The sequence below is a fragment of the Pieris brassicae genome, chromosome 8 (genome assembly GCF_905147105.1).
Source record: "Pieris brassicae chromosome 8, ilPieBrab1.1, whole genome shotgun sequence".
NCBI classification, from domain to species: Eukaryota; Metazoa; Arthropoda; class Insecta; order Lepidoptera; family Pieridae; genus Pieris; species Pieris brassicae.
This window is the reverse complement of record NC_059672.1, coordinates 16,492,940-16,517,205: the sequence shown is the minus strand read 5'-3', so window position 1 is coordinate 16,517,205 and position 24,266 is coordinate 16,492,940. Positions and strand designations below refer to the sequence as shown.

Here is a 24,266-nt window from a genome sequence, read left to right as displayed (position 1 = left end):
GGAATATTAAATAAGCGCGCTCGAACCCAACAAAGTGACTTTGGTATGTTAAAATACAATTTTAAGTTGGGAAAGGTTTATTAGCTACATCCATCAAACTTATTTTTATAATTGAAGAATATCAACGCGATATTGCAGCAATGATATATTGTCTTAATGTCATTTTCAATAACCACCACAGTTTATAATATGGACTTATTTATTTGGTATAATAGCTGTTATTGTGCATCTAAACCAGGTCAGTGGTACCAGCAGCCGCGATTTGACGGTGAATCAGAGGATGACTTGGTCAAATTCCTTTGAGTTAGTGATCCAATTGCCTATTTCCCAACCCTCGACGGAAAGGTGTTATAAATTTAAGTGTATGTCGTGTCCGCTTCAACGCTTCTAATTTTTTATTTGATTTTTGTTTGCAAGGTTAAGGATTGCTTAGATGAATTTTAAAAGGTTTGCATAATTCCGTTTAGGACAGATTTCGTGCTCATCCGAGGCACGGGGATGTTGAAACAACTTTCTAAATATGCTACCATTTAAATTTGTTTCTTACAACAATCGCTATGGTATATTTAGTCCCACCCGGAAGAAATGCGATCTGCCGTCACTTTCATCTGTCGTCGAACTGTTTGACCAAAAAAGCTACTTTTAGACATAATACTATTTGCTTTGAGTCAAATAATCAATATCAAATTTGATGGTAACTTATTAAACACGCTGTGTCACAGAATGATTCATGACCGGTTTAAAATATCTATTCGATACACTTTTCAATCGTACGTGGAAATCAAATCCAATTTTACTTTAGTAAACCAACCTATTTCTGCCATTTTATTTCATTAAAGAAATACATATAATAAACTAAAACATTATTTATTTAGAATTTATAACTTTAAGACTCGTCCTGTGAGCTGCATTATGTACTTAATTAAAATAAGGTAACGCAGTTATTAATTTATTTCAGTTTTGAAAATGGGTTGCGGCTCATCTGGTCACGTGATCGCACCAGCACCTGGACAAGAAAACGGATCTGTCGCCAACGGACATACTGTCAATTCTCACCATGATAATGATCTTCCCACCGTGTTGCTACCAGATACACCAGCAAAGACTAAACCACGTAAGAACCTATTAATGCTTTGAAATCCTAAGAAATTGTTGTTCAATATACGAAAGGAAGAACTGACTGTAGATCTATTAATAATATTTAATATAAAAACATACATACACAACAATCATTTGTTAATCTTAGGCAAGTGGGTCATCAGCCTTCTATGCCTGACGCAAGTCTTTGTTTTTGGATCTAAGGCAAGCCAATTTCCTCACGATGTTTTCTTTCACCGATCGAGCTAATGTTAAATGCGCACGTAGAAAGAAAATCCATTGGTGCACAGCCGGGGTCCGAATCTATAACCTCAGGGATGAGAGTCGCACGCTGAAGCCACTAGGCCAACACTGCTCTACAATTATTATAATTAAGCCTCGTTTATTCCTTGAAACATTCATATATACAATAAATAGGCACACTTCAAATTTTCCTACAAATATAATAGTTTAGTCAAAGGAGTGCTCCGACTGGTTCCATCAATTCATTTTATGCGTTTTACTGCAAATTTTCCCCTCAAAGCTTGCCGTGCATGAGGACGACCTCTCTTTCTTTATAGACCATTCCACCTTGTTACCCTTTGTCCACCTCTTATTTGTAGTATCTTAAAGTACAATCCAAAGTAATGCTTGAATTTACGCTTCTCAAGGATTTTTTTTGGCTCTGCTTTGTCAAAAACTACGAGCAGTGCGAGCAAATAATGTTTCTAAGATCTTAAAACAACACTTGAAAATTGCTTGACTCCATTAATTTACGATAGATGTTGTATGTGGTATAAAGAATGTTGTGCTTTCGTTTCGTTGGATAAAGGAATATAATAGAATTTGTACTGTAGTTTAGTCTTTCATTTAGTGTTAATTTGGTGTAGAAGTACTCTTACTTTATTTATAATGTTTAAACAATAATGATTTAACCTGTACATTCTTTAAGTAGAACCTCGAGCGAGAGTAGAGATGGTCTCTCGTTGGCCTGTCAATCATCAATAAATGACAAATTATGGAATAAACTCTAATTCATATAGAAAGGTTTCAGATAATTTCCATTTCTTTTGTTGTGTAAAACTATATATTATTCTCCTTTAATTCTTAGATATTCGTTTCAGCTATTGCCTTTGAAATTCCAATAGAAGAATTTGATAGTAGTCATCGGGCAATCACACCACCAGCTCATCTACAGCGGTTACTGCGTCCGCCTAGCACCGACGTTAGTCTGCCCCATATTGAAGGAAAACTAGCAGAGGCTGAACAAAGAAGGCAAGCAGTAAGTTATCAATATATATCTGTAGCTCTTTTATCTAATTTTATTACGTTATAAGTTAGTTTTTTAGTTAAAACATTACGTGAATTGGTAATTATTTCATAAAGTTCTACATGGAGTCGACCGTCTGGTGAAACCCCGTCAACGCTTACCTATGCCCTAAACATGCTTGATATAATATTTAACGAATAGCCTGAAAAGTAGAAAGTTTTTTAATTCAATGAATAATACAATTATGAATAAATTCTTCAAATTATTCTTCTCGTTTCGCTATTATTTTGTTTATCAGCGTTCCGTTTTTATCAGGCATGGAAATGTTATATTAAATATCATAATAATCATCAATATCAAGCTATTCTACTACTACAACAATCATGCTACTTGAGCGTCTATAAATGATCGCTTATGTGGTATTTTTATTGATCGCAGATTCTACAACAACGTGCGGCTTCAGCTCAAAAAAGGTCACAGAAAATTACAAAGAGCTTCCAGGATATCAAGAAATTTGACAAAACGGAATTTGTGAGTATTTAACATAAATATGTGCTCTGAGTATCTCTAAATATAGCTAACATAACTCATATGGACATGGACCAAACAATCACCGACGAAACAATCTCCGACATGACAGCTTTAATTTTGACTCTGAAACCTTTTATCACTGTCTATAACACATTGTGTAATGTACGTAACATGTGCTTGTTTGATTTATGTCTCATGTGAAATTCCATTTTCGGGGTTGAGTTTGTATGACAATTTCCCCACTAAGTAGTCATTGGACGCAATTCACCATATAATTATTACGATAGACGTACTTTGTTGTGACTTACTTGATCACTAAATCACGTGCTTGTTTATTTCGCTTACTTTTCATTGAATTTAATAAATAACATTAGGCTATTATATTACAGAATCATGATGAAACCAGTCACAAGGCACTCATCATTCCACCAGACCCAGGCCTTGAAGATAAATTAATCTAAATATATCTACAAAAATATTATGTCTAAAATGTACTTAAACATAATTGTATTACTAATTTGTACTATTAATAGTTATTCAAATAACCTCAATGTGGCCGCTACATACGCGGATTATTTAAGTGAATCGTGGGCCACCGTATAACTTTGCTTCCTACGAAATTTTTTACTCAGTTTTATATTCATTATTGTCATTTGTATCCATAACGTATTTAAACAACCGTTTTCCATTTGAGTAAGCATGATGAATTTTAAATCCAGCCAGCTTCGAAAAACAATTTCTTCTCAACGCTTATTTATTTCCCTTGAGGTACCTCGTTGAATTTATTTTGACTGTATTCCCGCAATGAATGGTATTTTATACTGGATACTCTATATTTTTAACTTCATAATGTATGGTATAAAAACAATATAGGATATTCTAATTAAAATAAACTTTATTTAAATGTTTTATATGTAAATATATGACTTATAGGTAAAAATCCAAGCTTGTCTAGACCCTAAATAAACGATATTGTTCTCAAATTATTCAAAGCCCTATGAAGTAAGAATTCTAATCCAAACTATAGACTGTTCCTAAACCGGTGTTTATCTTTAATATAAGATTCAATAAAGTAACTTTACTTACGAACATAATTGTTACGCCAGTCCCAACACTGTGATGTATTGTAGGCGTCTAGACTACGGCTTTTCCGTGCTACATGATAATAAAACACGTTTTAAACAAACGGAATAACACATATGGTATAACAATATGACAGGTCGTTCAGCGTCACCATACGTTCACGTAATACAATATAATCGACAAATATTTAAAGAAATTTTATTTTACCCGACTTGTAGTGTTCGTAAGTTTACCTGTGGGTACATAATATTGTTGATAAGAAGTGATTCTTGTTATGCTTTTTCTAATTAATTAATATATTCCATATCAGGACTTTAACACTCATAATATTAGTATCAAAGTTAATTATTCTTATTAAAATTACTACAAACAGAAGGTTAACGGGCTTAACACAGATAAGGTTGTTTGGTCAAAATGGCGTCGAAGCCGAGCCTATGAAATATAGGTTTATGTTATCCTTATATGTGTGTCTATTAATACAATAAGAACGGTTAATTTATTGTATATTAATTGCAACTGTTGAAATATTTACACAAAACGTATTGCGAATGTCTTAATAAAATATTAGAATTAAATTTATTGCGATTCAACTTTCAATCAAACACGAAAACGACCTCAGTGTCCGCCAGTGCGTGTGAGTTATTCTACAATTGCATTGAAACGTAACTAATGGTTATTAGTAACTCATAATTACTATAAGGCCTAAATTACCTTATATTTGCATAGATCTAATAATGCCTGCCCTTATAATTTTGTATTAAGATATATAACATGTTATTTTATAACTAATCAGTTTTTAAGCCCAATTTGGATTTCTAATTGTTATGTTATTTAATAAATATTTTGAGTGAGTTGACAAACACAATACAATGTTTTTTATTATGGAAAATATTCGTAATTTTTCCGTAGAAAAAATGATCGTTCCACTCCCTTTGTGGCAACGTAGAATAATAATTACTGAGCAAAGTTAGGATTCCGATTCCGATTCCGATCAGTAATCGGAAAAGTAATTGTTTAAGATATAACAGACAGGAGGCCATTCACGTGCGTCACGTATAAAGAAAAAAAATATGATGACGAATAACTCAACACAGATATGTCTTGAAATCCCATACTTCAAGTAAATTATCATTTGTTTCTATATTATCCAGTTCTCGCATGCATAAGTAATTCCTTAGTAATTTATTCATATTAAAATTCAAAATTACTCAGTTGCCGATATAATCAAATTAGTGGATTGATGGATCCGAAGCAAATTTGCCTCAAGGTTGCAAGGATATTCAACTGTAACGTGGAAGACCTATTGTTGCAACTGCGCACACGCATCCAATTTAGGCCGATTTTTGGCAGGAAGTTACAGTTGTATATAAATGTTACGTTTTTCAAGAATCGGTACACTTCGTCTGCTGAACTGAAGTAAAATGAACTCCTTCATCACAGTAAGTAAAATAATATAATAATATTAAATAATTTTAATATATAATAATATTAAATTAATAAGTAAAATAATATTTTATTTTATACTATTAATATTGATGTGATAACTTTAAATTTAAGGGTGAAGGCTTCTTTTTGTTGTTTGGCAATAGACGCTTTGAACTAACAGTGAAGCAAAACATAAAATTCAGCTTACCTATTCAAGTTTCCAACAAGATGAGGGATTAAATTTTTTCCTTTCTCAAATTCTTCGATTTTTTCTAGTTAGCCTGCCTTTTGGCCGTTGCCGCTACCGCTAACGGCTATGGCTATGGTTTGGGTCATGGAATTGGTGGATACAGTGAGTAGCAATGTTTATAGAAATCGTGTTTAGTACATCATTTTGATTTACTTGTATTCAAAATTTTACTTTTATCTATGTTTTGCTAAAGTAAAAAAATATTCAATGAAGTTATTAAACCTTATATTTGATTCTCATTCACCTCATATGTAAGCAATCGTACATAAATAATACTTTATAATATTGTTCCAGGGTTGTCAGCGCCAATAATTAGTGCGCCAATAATTACTGCACCAGCGTACTCCACTGCGAACTTATACAAGGCGGCGCCCATTCCTGTGGTCCGCACATCGTATGTAGCCGCTCCTGTGATCAGAACCGTCCCTGTAGTCAGAACTGTAGCTGTAGCAGCTCCCGCAGTTAGTGTCGCGAGCTACGGAAGTTACGGTGGCTACGGAGGTTACGGTGGCCACGGACTTAGCTACGGCTACGGACACTAAACCAGTCGCTAGACGAAGTTTCTCTTCTTGGTCAATGCACTAAATAAATCTTTTCTTCATTAATATGCCTTTTCATTTTCTATGTAAAACTAAAAAACATGGTGCGTAACATATACTGCGAGCTCAGTACACCAAACACCACCAGGTAACCAACTAGGCATAGGTTTGAATTTAATTGTTTGATACCCAAGATTAGGCAATAATATTGGCACATAATATTAGGAAAAACAGTATTTACAGAGAACACACTACATAACGTTCCGTCGAAGTCTCCTAACTCAATAGATAAGCAAAATCTAATTTTGTTATATGGTTTTCTTGGAATTCATAGAATCCTTTTCACGCCCTTGGAACTTGAAGCTCAGTTTCGCAAAACTCAATTTCCAAATTCAGTTACCGGTGTTAGACGACGTGGAAAAGTTTTAAGTTAGTTACGCATTGGCCCCTGCTTGTTATCCAGATGAAAAGCTATTAATAAAATACTTTAATACTGAATAATATTTTTTCATGGTGTTAGAATGAAAAAAATCAATAACTTCGAAAGGGTAAAATATATTTTTGCAATAATATTTATTCATTATTCGCATAGAAACTTTTTCATTTTATTTATCTTTTAAGAATATTATATATTAATCTACAGTACCTTATAACAAGTCTTCGAATGAGTGCTCATTATTTTCTCATTTTTTACCACATTTAATAGCAGTTTTTTTCTGGAAGCGACTAAGGATTCTCGGAGCGTTAATTGAAAAAGTAATTAAACCGACAACATCGAGTCCTCTAGAATCCATAGCCTGATTCACGTTGTTTTAAGGAGTTTATATCGCTTAAAAATTTTCGCCATGCAAGGATAATTTTACATATAAAATCTCATCGGGGCTTGAAGGAGTCTTCTCAATCTTAAAGGAGTACCGAGAGTTTTTTATGCCGGATTTTTCTCTCGGCCTACACCCTCTGTCTTCTTTGCCGATGAGTAGGGATGTTTACCGATTCAAATTTAATGACGTGAAATAAGTGATACCTGTATGTTATATTTCATAATAAGAATATTTTATTTTATTAGTTGACATCACACACATTTTAGACCATTATAGGTCAATAAAAAGAACTTTGAAGTTACTTTTACGTATATTAGAACATAGATAGACACAATATTTTCTTATTTATATTATAAATTAATTATTATAGGAATAATATATCATATCATTGAAATACTAACAATTCTATTGCAAATTCGTATAGTGAATAAGACTGCTGGGACCACAAATGTCAAGATTGAGTTTTACGATGTGAAGCGTTTTTTGTACGTTTTTTAGATCAGAAAATTACAAACTAACAACTTTTTACAAATTATGTAATGAGCTTCGTGAAGTTTTGATTGATTTGAAAAGCTTCTCCTTTTTGTTATTTTAAATAAAATTTTAGGCGCGGAGCGGATCTGGAAAATATCAAATATTATATATTTATTCTAGAACATTTCAGGTGTGTAACGCACGCTAACGATTTTATGTACAATTCAAGTAACATTTACAACTTAAAGCAAGTGCCGCCTTTTTTATTCCTTTGCAGTAGTTAAGTACACATGCTAAGAATTACGCTTTTGTAGAGAACGTTTGGTGTCGAGCTGCAAAGTCACAATGATTATATAAAACGTGTATTTTTGGTTTAATTTTACACAAAATTCTTGACAAATAAATGTTATTGCGTTTTTATTTATTATATACATTGATTTTCCTTGTATCTGAAAAATGTTTAAATTTATTTTCTAAAACTTAATCTATTTGTTCAAATCACTGGTATTGTGAATCCCACAGATACGATAAACCTACTTCGAACTATATTCACACTAATTCCCCTTATTTTGCCAAATTCCACCCCAGAAGTGTTAGATAGATATTGTTAGTAAAACAAAATTACCATTGTTCACACACCAGCGTTAAAAAAAATTGTAATTTAACAACATCACCATTTAACAAGTCAAGACTTTTCATAGTACATACATAAATTTCATTATACCACCTTACCGAGGCAAAAGACAGTAAGAAGCAATAGTTTGAAACTCGCAGGTAGAACTATCATAAATATCTCGCCTCATTAGATTTATCGCCGAAACTACTCTAACTTTTAACAGGAACTAGCACCGGGTATAATGAGTTTTAAAGAGCAGTAAAGACCTTTTTTTCGATTTAGAACAAATGTATCTTTTTATAGGCAGCTGGAAACTTCATAATTAACAAGGTTACTAAAGCTCGTTCGTAAACGTGTTCAGTATTGAATAGTTGGAGGACACAAGCCACTCGTATTCGTCATTGAGAGCATTCCTACGAATATTGTTTTATTATTCGTAGGGGTATTAGAATATTTAGCTAGTATGACGGTGGACGTCCTCAGTCGTTATAAATACTCATATACAAATATAGGATAAAGAATAAACTGTTTTACATTAAAAAATGCTAAATTTAAGATGTAACCGACCTTAAAACTTGCTCTATGAAATCCAAATAACCTTTATATTAGTTATTATAGAGCAGATTTTCGTCTGATTTGCACTTAATCATTTGTTCACATACACATTGACACTGCATGGTAATAAAATATTGGACTTTTAATCATATTTAATCGATTTATGTATTACTGTAAGTCCTCAAACACATATAGCTCTTTTAACATTCACCGTAATATTCTAAAAAGACATTTGCATTCATGACAAGTGAAACATCAAAATTTCTTCACTAGCTTTGTCAGTACAGTAGATATTTACTTTAATTCTGAGGATATTTTTGAATCTCAAGTACACTTAGCGCACAAGAGATGTATCCAACCGATTGCTATGGACGAAAATTGCTCGAGATTTCTAGGGAGTATGCAGTGTATCGATTCAAACGTATTTCGGACCCAAAGTTTACAGTTACCAGGAAACATTTTGTGTCATATTTGTATGTGAGATTTTAAGAATCATCATCATCATCAATTTGTTATAGTTATTATTATGAGTTAGAACAAACCTCATAAGTAATAAACAATAATAATTTAATAAGGTTTAAAACAGTTTCACAAATAGCAAATCATTCTTCGTTCTATTACTTTTTGCTTTCATTCTCACACTGTATCAACGACAACAGAATACTAATACAAGAATATAATGAATTAATTTTTTTTAAATCAGTATGATCGTGGACGATCTTTTAATTTCATGTTCATGTTAATTTTTACTATTTAGTATTTAATTCCTACAAAACTTATCTCTATAGAAATGTTTTTGTTTAGTGATAAATTCACAATTTTCCTACTCCTTTTAGGGTGTTTACTTTCAATTAATTCAGAATAAATGTATTGTAGGAGTTACTCATATAGCTTCTTGTTATTGTAATCTTTGATAAGGGCTTCACAATATCTTAATTTCGCGTAAAATTTCAATTCGATTCAGCGGGAATATGAAATTTGATATTTAATCAATTTTCGCTTAAGTGCCAATTATGCGAAACGTTTTGAGGATAATTTATAAAGCCATGTGATGTCCGGATGATGAGTACTTTAAACATTCACGTATTAGTTTCTTCTCAAAAATTACAGGCAACATCACTAGTATATATAATATTAATTGCGTCGAGGAAACTTTCTTAACAACAACTTTAATACATTTATAACATTTGCAATACCCATAAACTTACTATTGTACATATTCCAATAAGTATATTTAAAAATGGTTGTTTATTTACCTGCCTATAGATGTGTTTCCTTGCTCGTGAGAGTAATATTCCTCGGAGGATAGGAACTTAGTAGCCAAATTAAAAAATGGAAATAAAAAACCTATACACCTATAAACACAGATTAGTGGTATAATTAGTAATTTCAGTTTTTAAAATTCTCAGCAAACTTCCATGGCTACGAGCCCCGTAGAAAATAACACCGTTTAGTTAAATTTTTATTGTCTTTAGTTATACAAAAACATGGAATAATCTTTAAAATAACTTACAAAAACCACATTTATTTATTGATAAATACACTTGAGTCTAAACTTGTACATCAATAATAATAAAACTATTTTAATACATTTATATTTTATAGGTAAGACTTGATACAATTTGTATTGAATTATCTTATTCTTTTAATTTACCTGTACTTATTTAATAATATCGTAATAACTACAGAAGATTTTGCTTCCGTCAGTGATCACAAATAACGGTCTGCTTCTTTCATAATAATATTCAAATGAAAACGCTTTGGAATTAGTTATCACGATATCACTTTATATTTAACATTTAATTAAAATACGAATGCCGTTTTGTATTAAAAAGACAAATATTTATGACATTCGATTTTAATAATTTGGTTTTTTAAACATGATATTTTTTAAGGTTCACAAAATTTCTCAGAATTTCCAGTTTAGAAATTAATAGTTAAAAGCATAAGAGTCAAAATAAAATTGTCAAGCAATTCTTATATTTCGCGGCCTTCTGAAATGTTGGAGATTTCTTACACGCGTCACCGTTTAAAACACTAAAATTACACAACATTTATTTATAAGAGGATTAAAAATTTCAGTTCGTTTTATCCCTTGTTTTTAATTATATATTTTAGGTAATACTAATACCTATATCAATAAGTTTTGAAGACTGATAATTTTACACAATACAAATTCATTAACTAGTGCAATATTCACAATATTATAAGGCCAAACATACCTCATAATAAATAGGTATATTTCTAGAATTTACAAATGTGACAAAACTATGTAAAATCTATTCAAAGTCGAATGCGGTACAGAGGCATGGCAAGCTAAAATAACATTAAAAACCGCACTGAACTGAAAATGTTTTTTTTTTTTCAAGAAAAGATAATTGTCAGGTGAAGGCCAGTAGAGAAATGCATCAATTGTACACGTCCTACATAATGTGCAACTTTACTATATTCTTTATAATTTTGATGCCAAATAAACAATCACAATAACACGTAGATGAGATTCATTAATTTTTAAAATACTACTTGACATCTAGTATGCCAATCTAAGTTACACATAGGGACGTCTACAAAAATATTTAGTACTGTGCGCATTGTGAATTATTTAGGAATTAGAATTATTTAAAGAGAGTTATTACAAAAGTAAACCGAACAAATAGTAAAACAAATGTTTTTGTTTGATAAATATAAACATTTTTAAGTTATTAAACGAAATAATTAAAAAATCAAATTACAAGACGATAACAAGTCAGGGTGGATTATTTAGAAATATTAACGGTGATGATTAAGGCTATCAAAAGCTGTAAGTTCGAGTCTTGATTATAGCAAACGGTTTCTCTAAAATTGAATTCAATTTCGGTTAAAATTTTGTATATTTACTTCTTGTAGAAACCCCGGCAAAAGTACGACTTGTACATATATAACTCTGCAGTTAGATGGTTGAAGTTGTTCGCATTTTTGTAATAACCTTCTTTTATACTATAGTCTACGGGATTAATGCTTTGAAATTTAAATCTACACATAAAATAGAAAATTATACAAATAACTTCGTGTAAGAATATATTATGTATAACGAATTATTAAAATCTAACGACAAAGGAACATTGTGACATTGGGTTAACATCATTAATATCAGTTATAAACCTGTTTGTATAATCTATTCATTAGTTGTATAATACATTTAATCTGAATATAATTTAGACTTATATTTACAATTTATCTCTTAATTGTCAATGTTTAGAATTCATTTTTATTACTGATTCTACTTGATACGATTGCATACATAAATTACGTTATAATAATAAACTCCATTATATTATGCAAAGAATATGATATTGTAAAATATACTTACATATATTAGGTAGCTGCCTGCGGAATGCATAGACGTGGGTATCATAGCCCATGGATATCCATAGCATCCTTATATGCAGGTCACATCTCTTTAGAGCCAATTCCACTTCTTATTGGTATGGATATGAATCCATTTAGCTTTATGTCTCATTTTTCTTAATATTTTGAAAACTGATTTTAAAAATTTTCTGTCATAAACAAATGTTACATTTATATACACAATCGTATAAGACAATGAGGTTTATGTATTATACTAGACGTAACCATTTAAAAAGCGCCTAATTTTTCCGGTAATTCCCAATTGTTATTGATATCCTCTAAGTGCATTTAAACACCATACATTTTACTCGACCAGCGTGGTCTAGTAAAATGTATAGAAATCACTTATTCAATTACAACATACACTACGCTATTGATTTGAGTTTCGTTATAAGTTCGTTTATATGGAACTATATTGGAATGCTCGTAAAGATTTCTTATCGTTGTATCAGACTGAAAAAGTCACAAATTGATATAGATAGATCTCTCCAAATCTAAAGTAATTATTTTATTGCTTACAATATACATACCTATATTTATGAAATAAAACATCAAACAAGGCTCTCTTCTCTCTTAACTTAACTCTTAACTTTTGGCATTTGTACAACGTAGATACATGTTGGCACATTGGTTGATAAGTTAAAAATGAAATTTATGTAACTTTGAACTATCTATATAAAATAAATACGGTCATTTGGCTTCCTCGTTACTTAAAAGAATGTAGTAAAACTTACAAAAATTACTTGCTTCTAAATTCGTCAACATTTACTCTAAAAGCTCACGCAGTACCGAGACACCGTAATATTCGACTAGAAAAAGAAGACTAGATTTAAATTACTTATTACAATGATCTTTTAATGTTTCCTACCTAACATTTTATGACTTTCCCTCCAAATCCATCTTTCTTATAACAAAAGAATATAGTTAATAAAATAATATGAAAACGTGAAACAAATTGCTCTTGGACGGGACGTTAAACTTACTAACGAAATAAAAATACAGGTACTTTAATAAATGCTTTCATTGATGTGATTGAATGAATGATTTAGAGCAACTTTACAAAATATTAAATTAGCAAGTATCAAGATTGGGCAATTTGAATCTTGATACTTTTAAAGAAAGAAAATAAACAATTTCATATTCCTCAGTTATACACTCCTCTAGTCATTGCTTCTCTATTTCTATTATGCCATTTACATGTTAAAATTCTCACATATGTTCTTCTAAACGTTGCATTGCACAGAGCATAACACACGGGATTTATAGTTGAATTAATGTAACACAAAGCGTAGAAGAACGACCAAAGTTCGTCCGGGATACACTTAGCACACGCCGTTAAAGGTTTTAATAGCACAAGAATATTATAAGGAGTCCACGTTATAATAAACGATAAAAGGATAGCGGATAATGTCTTCGCAGCCTTGGTTTCTTGTTTTTTCTCTTGTGTCTTTTTCTTCTTCGGTTGTTTCGTTGTAATGCCTTTACCGGCTAATTGTTTAGGTATAATTTTGGCATTTAAGGGTATTCTAACGTCTTGTATATGAGACGTTCTTCTTGAAAGACCAGCATGGCCAGCTGGATGTAGATTAAGTTCGGAATCACCTCTTGCTGGAGGGCGATATACTCGCGCGTTGGTAGGTGGAGATTCTTCCGTGATCATTTTGATACTGGGTCTTTCTGTATCTGCATCTGGTAGTCTTATAACAATAGTGTAGACTGAGTCAGCAGACGCAGATTTTGGCGCTGGTGAGGTAGCTGTATTGATTCTAGTATTTGGTGGCAAGGAGCGACTATCCCGTGCGCTGGGAATAGCAGGGGCCTCGAAAGTTCGTCTAAGAGGGGAAGTACCTCCTCCGTCAGCGTTAGAGCCTCCGGAACCTCCTCTCCCAGCGAATGGATCTCTGATTACATTTAACGATGTACATCTGAAAGGAGGAAGAAATAAATATTGCCCACGGAGGTTTTACTAATTAGATAATAATGGTCTTCAGTAGTCGTTACGATACGTAGAGTAAAGTTTCATCTTGCATAATGTGCAAATATGTAAAATAAAAATCTATTTGATATACCATCATGTATGTCATATTTAATCAGTCTATGCGGAAAGACAATCACTAACGACTGTAAAAGTATTTTTATAAAATTGCTATTTACCTAGAAACCGTACTCTGTAGTGGCGTTTCCACAGATACAGGAGTAGCGTAGCCAAGATCAGAAGGCTCCTCCTCGGGCTCCGTGTCTTCAACGTCCTCTCTTCCTGAGTGCCACCACGCCACGCACCAGCTCCTTACTGCTGCCCAACCGCGTAGACGACTTTGACACTTTCCGCTCTATAAAAATTAATTTGAATTATACGCTATTACTTCAAGAAGTACTTTATATCCTAAATGCAAGTGAATTCTTGACATTTTTTTTAATTTCATAAACTCATCATAAGATAAAAACCTTGTTTTGTCTTATAGATCAAATTGGATTTCTAAATAAACAATTGCCCTTCAATTCCTTACAACATAAATCTAACTTAAAGCCATTAAATTTTGACAAAGCCCACAAAATATGAAGGGTTGCTACTGTCACCTGTATAAATTGGCAATCAGATAATTTACTAGTCTATTGCCAACTGTGCTGCTAGCCCGAAACAGTATATGCCAACGTCGGGTTACCATTACAATGATTGGAATGATGCCAAATCGATACGATTCAAGGATATAGGTACATTTTTACAAGTGTCACCAGCCTAAATGATCTGGATGAACAAGAGATTATTATAATTATACTTTTTTCATATAACTATGTTATATGTAAATATATAGAGTAGGGCTGTATGTTAATAATTAACTTGAGGACAACGCTGCAACAATTTATAACTAACTTAATATTCTGACGATTTTAATTAATATAGTTAACACAGTTGTAGGCTCTTATATATATATATATAGGCTAAAATTTCATATTGTCTTGTCTCATTCATTATTGGTATTATAGTACCAAAAGAAGTTATTAACTCTTTATATTTTACAATTAATTTACAAATTACATTTAAAGAGTGAAAGTACAGGCTTGATGCAGTAAACTCGACTTTACTGGCACTTAGTTCGTAATATGCATGAAAAGTTCCGTACAATCACTGAAATTTCAGAATATGCTGAAATTTGCCAAGTTTTATATTGTACACGGGTGTGAAAGCACAACAAATTGCTTTAACTTTTGCTCATTCAAAACTTCGCGTCAAAACGAATATGCGTCGAATAAGGCAGTCCTTGATACTGCAATCCATCGGGAAAACTTGGAAATTTCTAGTGAAATTATGAATTAAAGATCCATTTCAGATGATATTTTTTTAAATAACAAAATTAAAATCCTGACTGCACTGAATATGAATCAATTTATTATTCATGCAATATGGATTCGTTTTATCTATAAATTTTTTTCACACTTTAAATACGTTAAAAACACACACATACATTTAACTTAGGTTTAAATTGTCTTCTTAGTTTTTCATTTAATTACATAAATTCGCTATTTTTATTTATATATCAAAATTCGTTTAACTTTTCGAAGATTAAGAATACGTAGATCTGACATTAAATCATACACATCAAACTAAACAGTCTTTTGGTACTCGGTAAAAATAGATTACGCAAAAACTCAGCAAGAAAATATGTCGTTAAATGGGATATGGCGTCCAAATCGAGTAGTACTGCATAGTAGCGATAAGGCGTGATGGCCGAGTGAGTCCCCGTTCTTAACGACGTAGCAACTCCTTTATAGCCTTTTAGGAAGATATTGATTTTGAGAAAAAAATCCAATATATATATTTCACAAAATATTGTACTAATAAGACGTTTAAGTGTTTTTTTACCTTTAAAACAACATTTTATATTTGAATAATATTAGTATTTTAACGTAAAATTGAAAACGTAAAACATGAACGGCCTAAAATTGATTTTATATACAACATTATATTGTCTCCGTCAGACTCAAACTATACGTGTCTGATTTTTAAGGAATTTTTAAAATAAATCTATTTTTAAAAATGATATTGGTATTTGGTATAATGTCTTTTATTGATTTGGGTTGACTGAGAAACGAATACGAGGTATTTTTTGACTCGTGAATATTAAAGTTCATATACCTATTAAAGTATATAAAAGTCCATATTGTTGTAGGTACATACATATTAATAGGTTGGGGAAAAAGTTTCTTTACCCTTTTTTAGAAAATTCACAACATTTTTTATTATTTACATTAACTAAAATATGTAGATACCATTTTGTTCGATAACTTTTTGCCATTGCAGGCAGGAACATGATCCCATTGCTATAGCAATTTTGGGGCTACTGATCAAAATACCGCGACAATTGATTTTGCCAGCTCTCTCGTGATGTTAACATGATACTGCCTAATGAATTCTGAATAGACCGAAGCAGGTGGAAATCTGAAGATGCAAAGTCAGGTTTATGCATTAACACCTCCCAGCCAAGCCCTCTTAATTTTTTCTGAGTGGGTAAAGATGTGTGAGGTCTAGCATTATCATGATGAAAAACCACGCCCCTTCTGTTGATTAATTCCAGCCGCTTTCTCTCAACTTCTTGCTTTATCTCATCAGGTTTTCGCAGTAAAGTTCAGAATCTATGGTCCTGACTGGTGGTAACAGCTCATAATGAATAATCTCCTTGCAATTCCACCACACACACAGCATCACCTTATTGCGAGTTAACCCAGTTCTTCAGCTACGTCGTAACTACTGATATGCCGTTCTTGCTCAATTTTTTTCAAAAATGGAATCAATTTTATATGTAATAGGGCGATCTTGATGATCTATATGAAATAGTTTAGCCAAAGAGGTTTTATTACAAGTTCATACATACTATAATGCGAAAAGACGTTTTACCCAACCTAATATATGGTTTACAAATTCACCTATATAAAAATATAATACACCTTTATCTTTTTCCAAATTCCCATGTAACTTAAATTTAATACTAGGACATCGTTACCGACGCTTTTTATTATGTACATATACAAAATTAGTAACAATTAAATAAAACCATACATGGTACTATCATGGCAACATAAGCTTAACTGTCCTTGAAAACATATGTTATCTTAAACTAATAAGCAAATTTCCTGAAGTAAACCAATAAAGTTAAGCAAAGTCCGTCGGGGAAGCCTTGTCAAAGTTTGCACTAAGTTACAAATTGCAACTCGAACATCCACCGCTATATTGTTTCATTCTACTTCCCCCTTTCTGGTGTACTTGGATATACATAGAACAAATATACTGGAATGATTACTAGATGCTGCAATATCGGTTTCGCGCAATCTTCTGTTTTATTTTCATAACTTAATTCCCCGTTCAGCATCGCTGCGGGTATGCTGCTAGTATTAGAGGTATTTGCCGCTGGGACTTTTAATCCTCTTCACGACCTTTAAAAAATAGCCTATAATCTTCTTATGTAAGTAAATTAATTATTATTGATAATTAATTCGTTATTTAATACATTTTAGTGCATTTTGAAGTGGGTTATATATTTGTTAAAAATGATTTTATTTTATGTAAATTTATTAAAGAAGTTTCTGTTAGTTGTACATAATTGTTTTTTGGCGCGAGTTTTAGATTCTCTTTAATATAATAATCAATGTAAGAATATGCAGATTAGAAAACAGAAGAGAACCTCGATTGATGTAATTAAACCTAAATTTAAAACACAATTAATTACCTGAAAATCACGCCATCGAGGATCCAAAGCCCCTCTGACGTGATAAACGGAGTCCACATCACCAGACTCCGAGCGGGCGCGTGCGTCGATTTCTCGTGTCTCGTCACTATACAAACAACAAATAAAATTAGGTACAATTTTTAAATATTTCAATCAATCAATGGCGCTACAACCTTTTTTAGGTCTGGGCCTCAGATGTCTGTATCTGTTTCATGATCGTTTGTGAATTGAATAGGCAAGTAGGTGATCAGCTTTCGGTGCCTGACACACACCGTCGACTTTTGTCGGCAAGCCGGTTTCCTCACGATGTTTTCCTTCACCGTTCGAGCTAATGTTAAATGCGCACATAGTAAGAGAATCCATTGGTGTACAGCCGGGGATTTAACCTACGACCTCAGGTATGAGAGTCGCACGCTAAAGCCACTAGGCCAACACTGCTCTACTTTTAAATATTTAGCATTTGGAATTTTATAAATCACTTTTATTATGGAAGCTCAACAATTTCAAAATATCTAAAAAATAATAAACCTACATTTTTCTTTTTAATCTAAAATGCTATTTTTTTATCTACCATCTTTATCTAGTTTATTTTAACTATATATTTTTCAGTAAATAAATAACTTATTTTTATGGTATATCTACATATATAAAGATATCATTTATCCTCTTTGTATACATAACATATCATGTTTACAGTCCACTGCCATCAGTCATCCATTATAAGCCATTAGTGGCCACAATATCACTATGAGAAAACAATATGCTTTTAAAACATAAATGTATAGTTCAATTAACAGTTTACAAAAAAAGTAAATTGCATTTTGATTTAAGAATGCTAGCACTTCGGCGTATCAAAATAAACAGTGTTCAATCACTTAAGTCAAAGTTTCAAAGACAAGAGCTTTCACGACCAGATTTCAGAACAGATAATAAATCATGCGAATTCTTTAAGTATTACTGCCAAAGGAACAAAACAAATGAAAATCATTATCCCTACAGTTAAGGAAAAGCAATATTTCAATCGCAAATATTCGAAAGGGTTAATCAAAGGCTCATAAAGTGAGATGAATGTCCGTGGAACTGGGACTGGCGTTGTGCCAAAGTGCATGCGTTTGGCCTTCAGTACAAGTGATTAGCAGCCTAAGATTATTCGAGTCACGTTTGTAGGTGCACATTTCTCAGCGCTTTGATTGATATTGAAATAACATACTCATTTCACGTCTAATTTTTCTTAAATAACAGACAGAAAACCTGGACTGCTTTTAACTTTTAATTATTCAAAATATAAACGATATTCCATTCACAATTTATAAATAATACTATCTAATGATACTTTATTTAGTTAAACATCTGTTATTACTGACTCCCACGATGGCTTAGTGTTCGATAACCTGTTCGATAACAAGTTCCTGGTTCATATTTTTTTCGATTATCAGTTAATAATAGTATCTGCTCGGTAAGCATCTGTTCACTGGCTATAGAGAAAAATAGTTATAAAGCAAGTGAATAATCGTATTTTTCCATACCGCATGTATGTATGTTTAATTTGATCTCTTTAATTCTTTTAAATTGTATAGCCTTTATTTTAAATATACGTAATACACATGCTTCATGTTCCATTCAACAAAAATCGCTTATAACTTAAACCATTTCCAGCGATTTGAGAGGAATAATCAGAACTAAATTGCTAACAGATTAGTTCTATGTGCATGCTTCAGAATCCTAATTATACATAATATAATTCAATGCAAACATGCGTTGTTGTTAACAACATGCACGCTTTGTTGAATTTGAATCTTTGAATCGAATACATTTTCATTTTAAACGCCATTGCAAAAATATGTTTTTTTTTTAAATACATTACTGGTTTTGGCTGCGGAAATGGGTTTGTTTGAGAATGTACACAGTTATCCTAATTTTCTATATTGGCTTGAAATAAACTCAATACCGAAAACGGATACGTACGCGAGATTTACGTAAATTATTTTTTAAGGTTTTAATAAAACAACTATGTATTTTATATGAATGTACTTGAAACTATTGTATGACAATCACATATAAGAAAGTTCTTTTATAGTTCCAAGAATATATCTTCAAAAACCGTAGTAAATACAACATCCAAAACGTTTTCCAATTACAAACTGTCGTAAATATCCATTTACGTTAGGATTTCTGGAAAACAAACACATAAATCTAGATCTTACATTAAAACAACTGTCAAATATTGAGATTAAGGAGTTTATTACAATTTTACGATAAGCTTTTTATAAGACATGCAAAACTTATGTAACATACATAAATACATACATACATACATACATAGACATAAAATTGTTGGCGTATTTATTTGCAAGAGTGATAATTGTATATATGTATGTAACAGCCTTACCAGGATATAATTACTATGGTCACTATCATAGTTGTCATATTTTTTTCTTTAGAACCAAACTCATCAAAAATAGATATCAGATAATTATGACTTTTTTCCATAACATGTTTACCTTTTAAGTTAAATCGCTACATTGTAGAACATTAACAATGTACGAGTACATTAAACATATTCAATAGAAAATATTTCTCAATAGCAAACTCTTCTCTTTTCCAATCATACACAAACACATTGTGAAGCTAAAAGGAAAAGAATAATGGATCCGCGCCGCCAAAAAAGATTACTAAAACCTCAAAAACCGATTTTCAAAGGAACAAAACATGAACATGAAAACGGACTAAGCAAATTGTTGTATCCGAAAAAAATCGTTCGGCCACGTATATAACAGTTTCATATCGCTATCAGGAGCACGGTAAAATGACCTTAGACAACTTCACAATAGAGAAGAAAATAGGACCAACCCCTTAAGCATTGCATCGCTGAAAGTAGCAGTCGGTTTTCTCAAGGGGCTACGAAATGAACCGTTTCAACTTTTAAATGAAGTTTTCGAAATTTTCTGGCATTTTTGTGAAAACATTTTGTAAAAATAGAAAATAAAATAATTAAAAGAGCGTTTGAAACTTTTATACAATATATACTTGCTTGGAACTTGTAAATTCCAGTAATAACATTATCTATTAGAGCAAAAGAAATATGTTGTGAAACATGAACTTTATTTACATAAAAGAGAGTCATTGTATTCATCAATTTTATCTTTACTAAAGAACAGTTTTTAAATTTAGAAATATTGTATATGCAATTGATCAAAAGCTACATATTTTATAGTTCTTACAACTGCAACTACGTTACGCGTCACTTAAATCAAACAAAAATTACAAAATGAAACTAACCTAAGCGCACGTGTACAGAACAAAAGATTTCCGCATGCGAAGTTACAATCGAAGCGGAGCACAATGACAAGCGTCCTTCCCTTTCGCTCAATAGATATGCGTATACGTTTGTCTCCTACCTTAGCGAGATACTATCGACTAGGATGACAGTTTCAGCACGGACTCAATAGTATTATTGTCATGGTATGTCAGCGTTTCTCTGTTTCTAGTAATGAATAGTCTGGTCCATTTCTATTTAATATTCTATGGTTTTGTTAAAGAAATATCTCGACTGTGTTAAATGACTTTAATGCCTTGCGTAGCATTGAGCTTTTAATACTACGGCGTAGCACTGCTATAGAAAACAGTATACATAGCTAGGCGTTATGAAAGAACGCCGTTTCGATTACCAGAACAATTTTATGTAAATAAAACAATAAATAAGAATCTTATCACGTTATAGGCCTATTATTTTTCTAAGATTGAGTTTAAATTCCATTGAAGAAACTCTTTACGCTATATTTTTTTTATATAATAACAACGTAAAAGCTAATGCAAGCGAAAAATATAAAAGTGACATCATGTTTTAAATATGGCTATAAACGTAGTATCGCATTTATGTTACGAATCAAATAACTCACATTTTCTACAAGTGAAAAACAAAATTTCGTAAGTCCCACAACATTTTATGTGTTGTTGAATCAGCTATGGCTGATTCTGAAATTATTATAATAAGGTCAGCCTTTTGACAAAAACAGACTGGAACTAAGACATAATAACACATCAACTTCGGTATCAGCGGTTTACGATGCGTCATAATGGTTATGTTTTGGCAGGCAGCCTCCACACATTTCTAACAATCGTGATTAAAACTCAAATCTTATTTTTTCTATCTACAGGGTTCGTAAAATAATACTAGTGCTGAATTTAAAAAATGAGGGGTATTTTGTTATTCTGTAAGCTGTAGCTGTAGGCAGCTTTAGGCAGTTAGTATAGATCTGATATTTTCAAACAAAAGTCACGGTGCAATCCATAGTCAGATTAATAAATTACAAACAATAATGTCCTATAAGCAGTACATATACAGCTCTAGTGCAGTGACAAAGATGGATGGATATTGTTCTAGCACCCACCGCAGCGACAATTTATTGATGGCAACTCGCGAACACCACTAATTAATTACCCTCCATTTTACTGGGAAAATTCTGCTTAATGCTTAACGCTTATCAATGCAAAAAAAGATTTTTGAAAATATCTCTATTATTCTCTATCTATTTGTATTTCATCCCTCAACTGTTTAATGACAATTATATTATTGAACAACGATTAGGTATTTATTTTATAAGTTTATATAAACTGAATACAATTGTAAACAAAGAAATATTAATTCATGATGAAACAAACTTGATGAGATTATAATAAAAAATTATGAACGATATAAAGTAAACTGATAAGTTATTGTTCGTATTACATTATAAAATCTTGCATTGTTCCAGTGAGTGAGTAAAAAGTATGCTTCTAAGAAAGATTCTCGCATGAACATAGCTAATAAATAATTTACTGTAAATCCTCTATTGGATAGGTAGTCGAGAACTTAACCTCGTCATTAGGAACAACAGATATTACGCTAAGCTTTTTCCTACGATTGAAATAGATCAAACCAGTCGAATTAAAGTAGATTAACAAAAAAAATGTAATGATTAAATCTATGAAAATAGTTATTTTAAATGCATTAGCAAATAGGTTTTTAAATTTGAATTTTCATAATAACGCTCAAATTGCTTTGGGAATTCTATATAAACATCTTATATAATTTTCTTTTTGTATAAAGAAAATTGCATTATGAAGATTCTATGAAACCTGAAACAAAATCTAATGTCAAAGTTCAAATATTTAAATTGAGTAAACATTTTGCTTTAAAATTAATTATAATTTCGTTAAGAATTTAGAATTTTAATTAAAAATTACAAACACCGTCCCGTCCGTAATTGAGGAAGCAAAAATATTTCAATTATTCTCGTCGTCTCAAACACTTGATATGTACACAATAATTTCTGTATAGAATTACCTTTTTCGTTGAATGATATTGTAACTTCTATTATGTATCGATTTATATCCAAAGTTATAAGAAGTGTAACAACTGTAATTTAATAGACACATAGAACATATTTAAATGATTGAGAAATTTCTGCGCTTCTTTGTTATACGTTCCTCTTAATATATACTTGCATGAGCCTTACACAATCAAGCCCTATCATTTCCTTTAAGGAAAAGTTTGCTTGAACCCTACAAGTGTAGGGTTCAAGTCAGCACCATGTATTACAAACTTTCTTACGAGTCACGTACAGTTTCCTCTCTCCGGTGAGTAAAGAGCTTGCCCCCTAATAAAAACCTATTAACCTAATTCTGTCTTCTTCTAAATAGGGCATTGTTGAACAAGATTAATCAAGTGATTGCCGTGCTAAAACAAGAACAAAGCAGGAGAAAACAAGACAATTGAAGGAGATTTACAGAGGCGCACGTTAAATAAATGCCTGCATCAACTTAGATTCGTTAGATTGTAAATCTTGCCCGCATCTTGAAGTAATGTCTTTCGTAGTAAAAGCCCGTATAGGGGTGTCAAAATTACGTGTTCAACTAGGTAACTACAGGTTAACTAGCACAAATCAGTGACACATTCGATAAGAGTATGCAGAAAGATTTCTGGATCAATATTTTAACCTAATAAGCAATATAAAAGGAGACAATCTGTGTTGTCCTCCCTGTTTTATTTTTGTTAAATTACAAAACAATTGATACGCTAAAGTCAATACTAGTCACTTTAAAAAAAATCTAAATTCCGACTAATTCTAGAAGACAAGCGTTATTTGCTGGTATTAATGTGAACTCAGCAATGTGTATAGTCACACCACTAGACAACCCTAGATGTGCGAGGCCGTTGGGAGTAGGGGGAGTGCTGCGCTCAGGTGAAGCGTTGTTGGTGATTTTTAAGAGCTCGGAGGTATTTTTATTAGATCTGTGTTCAGATAAAACATAGTTAGGAATTTTTCGTTTATGGCCTCGTTTTGGCAGATTTCAAGAGGCTTTTATTCATTCTACACCCACAATTTCAGCAACTTATTTATTCTAATCTGCCTAGTATAATTAAAGAAATCAAATACGCTACAACCTTTTTAGATCTGGGCCTCAGATTTCTATATCTGTTTCATGATCATTTGTTAATCGAACAGACAAGTTGGTGATCAGCCTTCTTTGCC

The 24,266-nt window shown here is 31.8% G+C and overlaps 2 protein-coding genes across 3 annotated transcripts in view; one reads left to right on the top strand and one right to left on the bottom strand.

The window, feature by feature from the left end:
- Nucleotides 1-966: 966 nt before the first annotated feature.
- LOC123713329 lies at nt 967-3,339 on the top strand. Its single transcript, XM_045666931.1, has 4 exons — nt 967-1,114; nt 2,202-2,359; nt 2,786-2,878; nt 3,268-3,339. The coding sequence occupies exons 1-4, from the start codon at nt 967-969 to the stop codon at nt 3,337-3,339; spliced, it is 471 nt and encodes a 156-aa protein (XP_045522887.1).
- Nucleotides 3,340-11,863: 8,524 nt separating this feature from the next.
- Nucleotides 11,864-24,266, bottom strand: part of LOC123713218 (muscarinic acetylcholine receptor DM1) — a 38,694-nt gene continuing 26,291 nt past the window's right edge. For both annotated transcript variants that reach the window (XM_045666785.1, XM_045666784.1), the window contains exons 3-5: nt 17,752-17,857; nt 14,183-14,358; nt 11,864-13,953 (exon numbers count right to left, since the gene is read on the bottom strand). In XM_045666785.1, the coding sequence (XP_045522741.1) occupies nt 13,173-13,953; nt 14,183-14,358; nt 17,752-17,857 (1,063 nt within the window). In that variant the 3' untranslated portion in view covers nt 11,864-13,172. The remainder of the gene's footprint in view (nt 13,954-14,182; nt 14,359-17,751; nt 17,858-24,266) is intronic.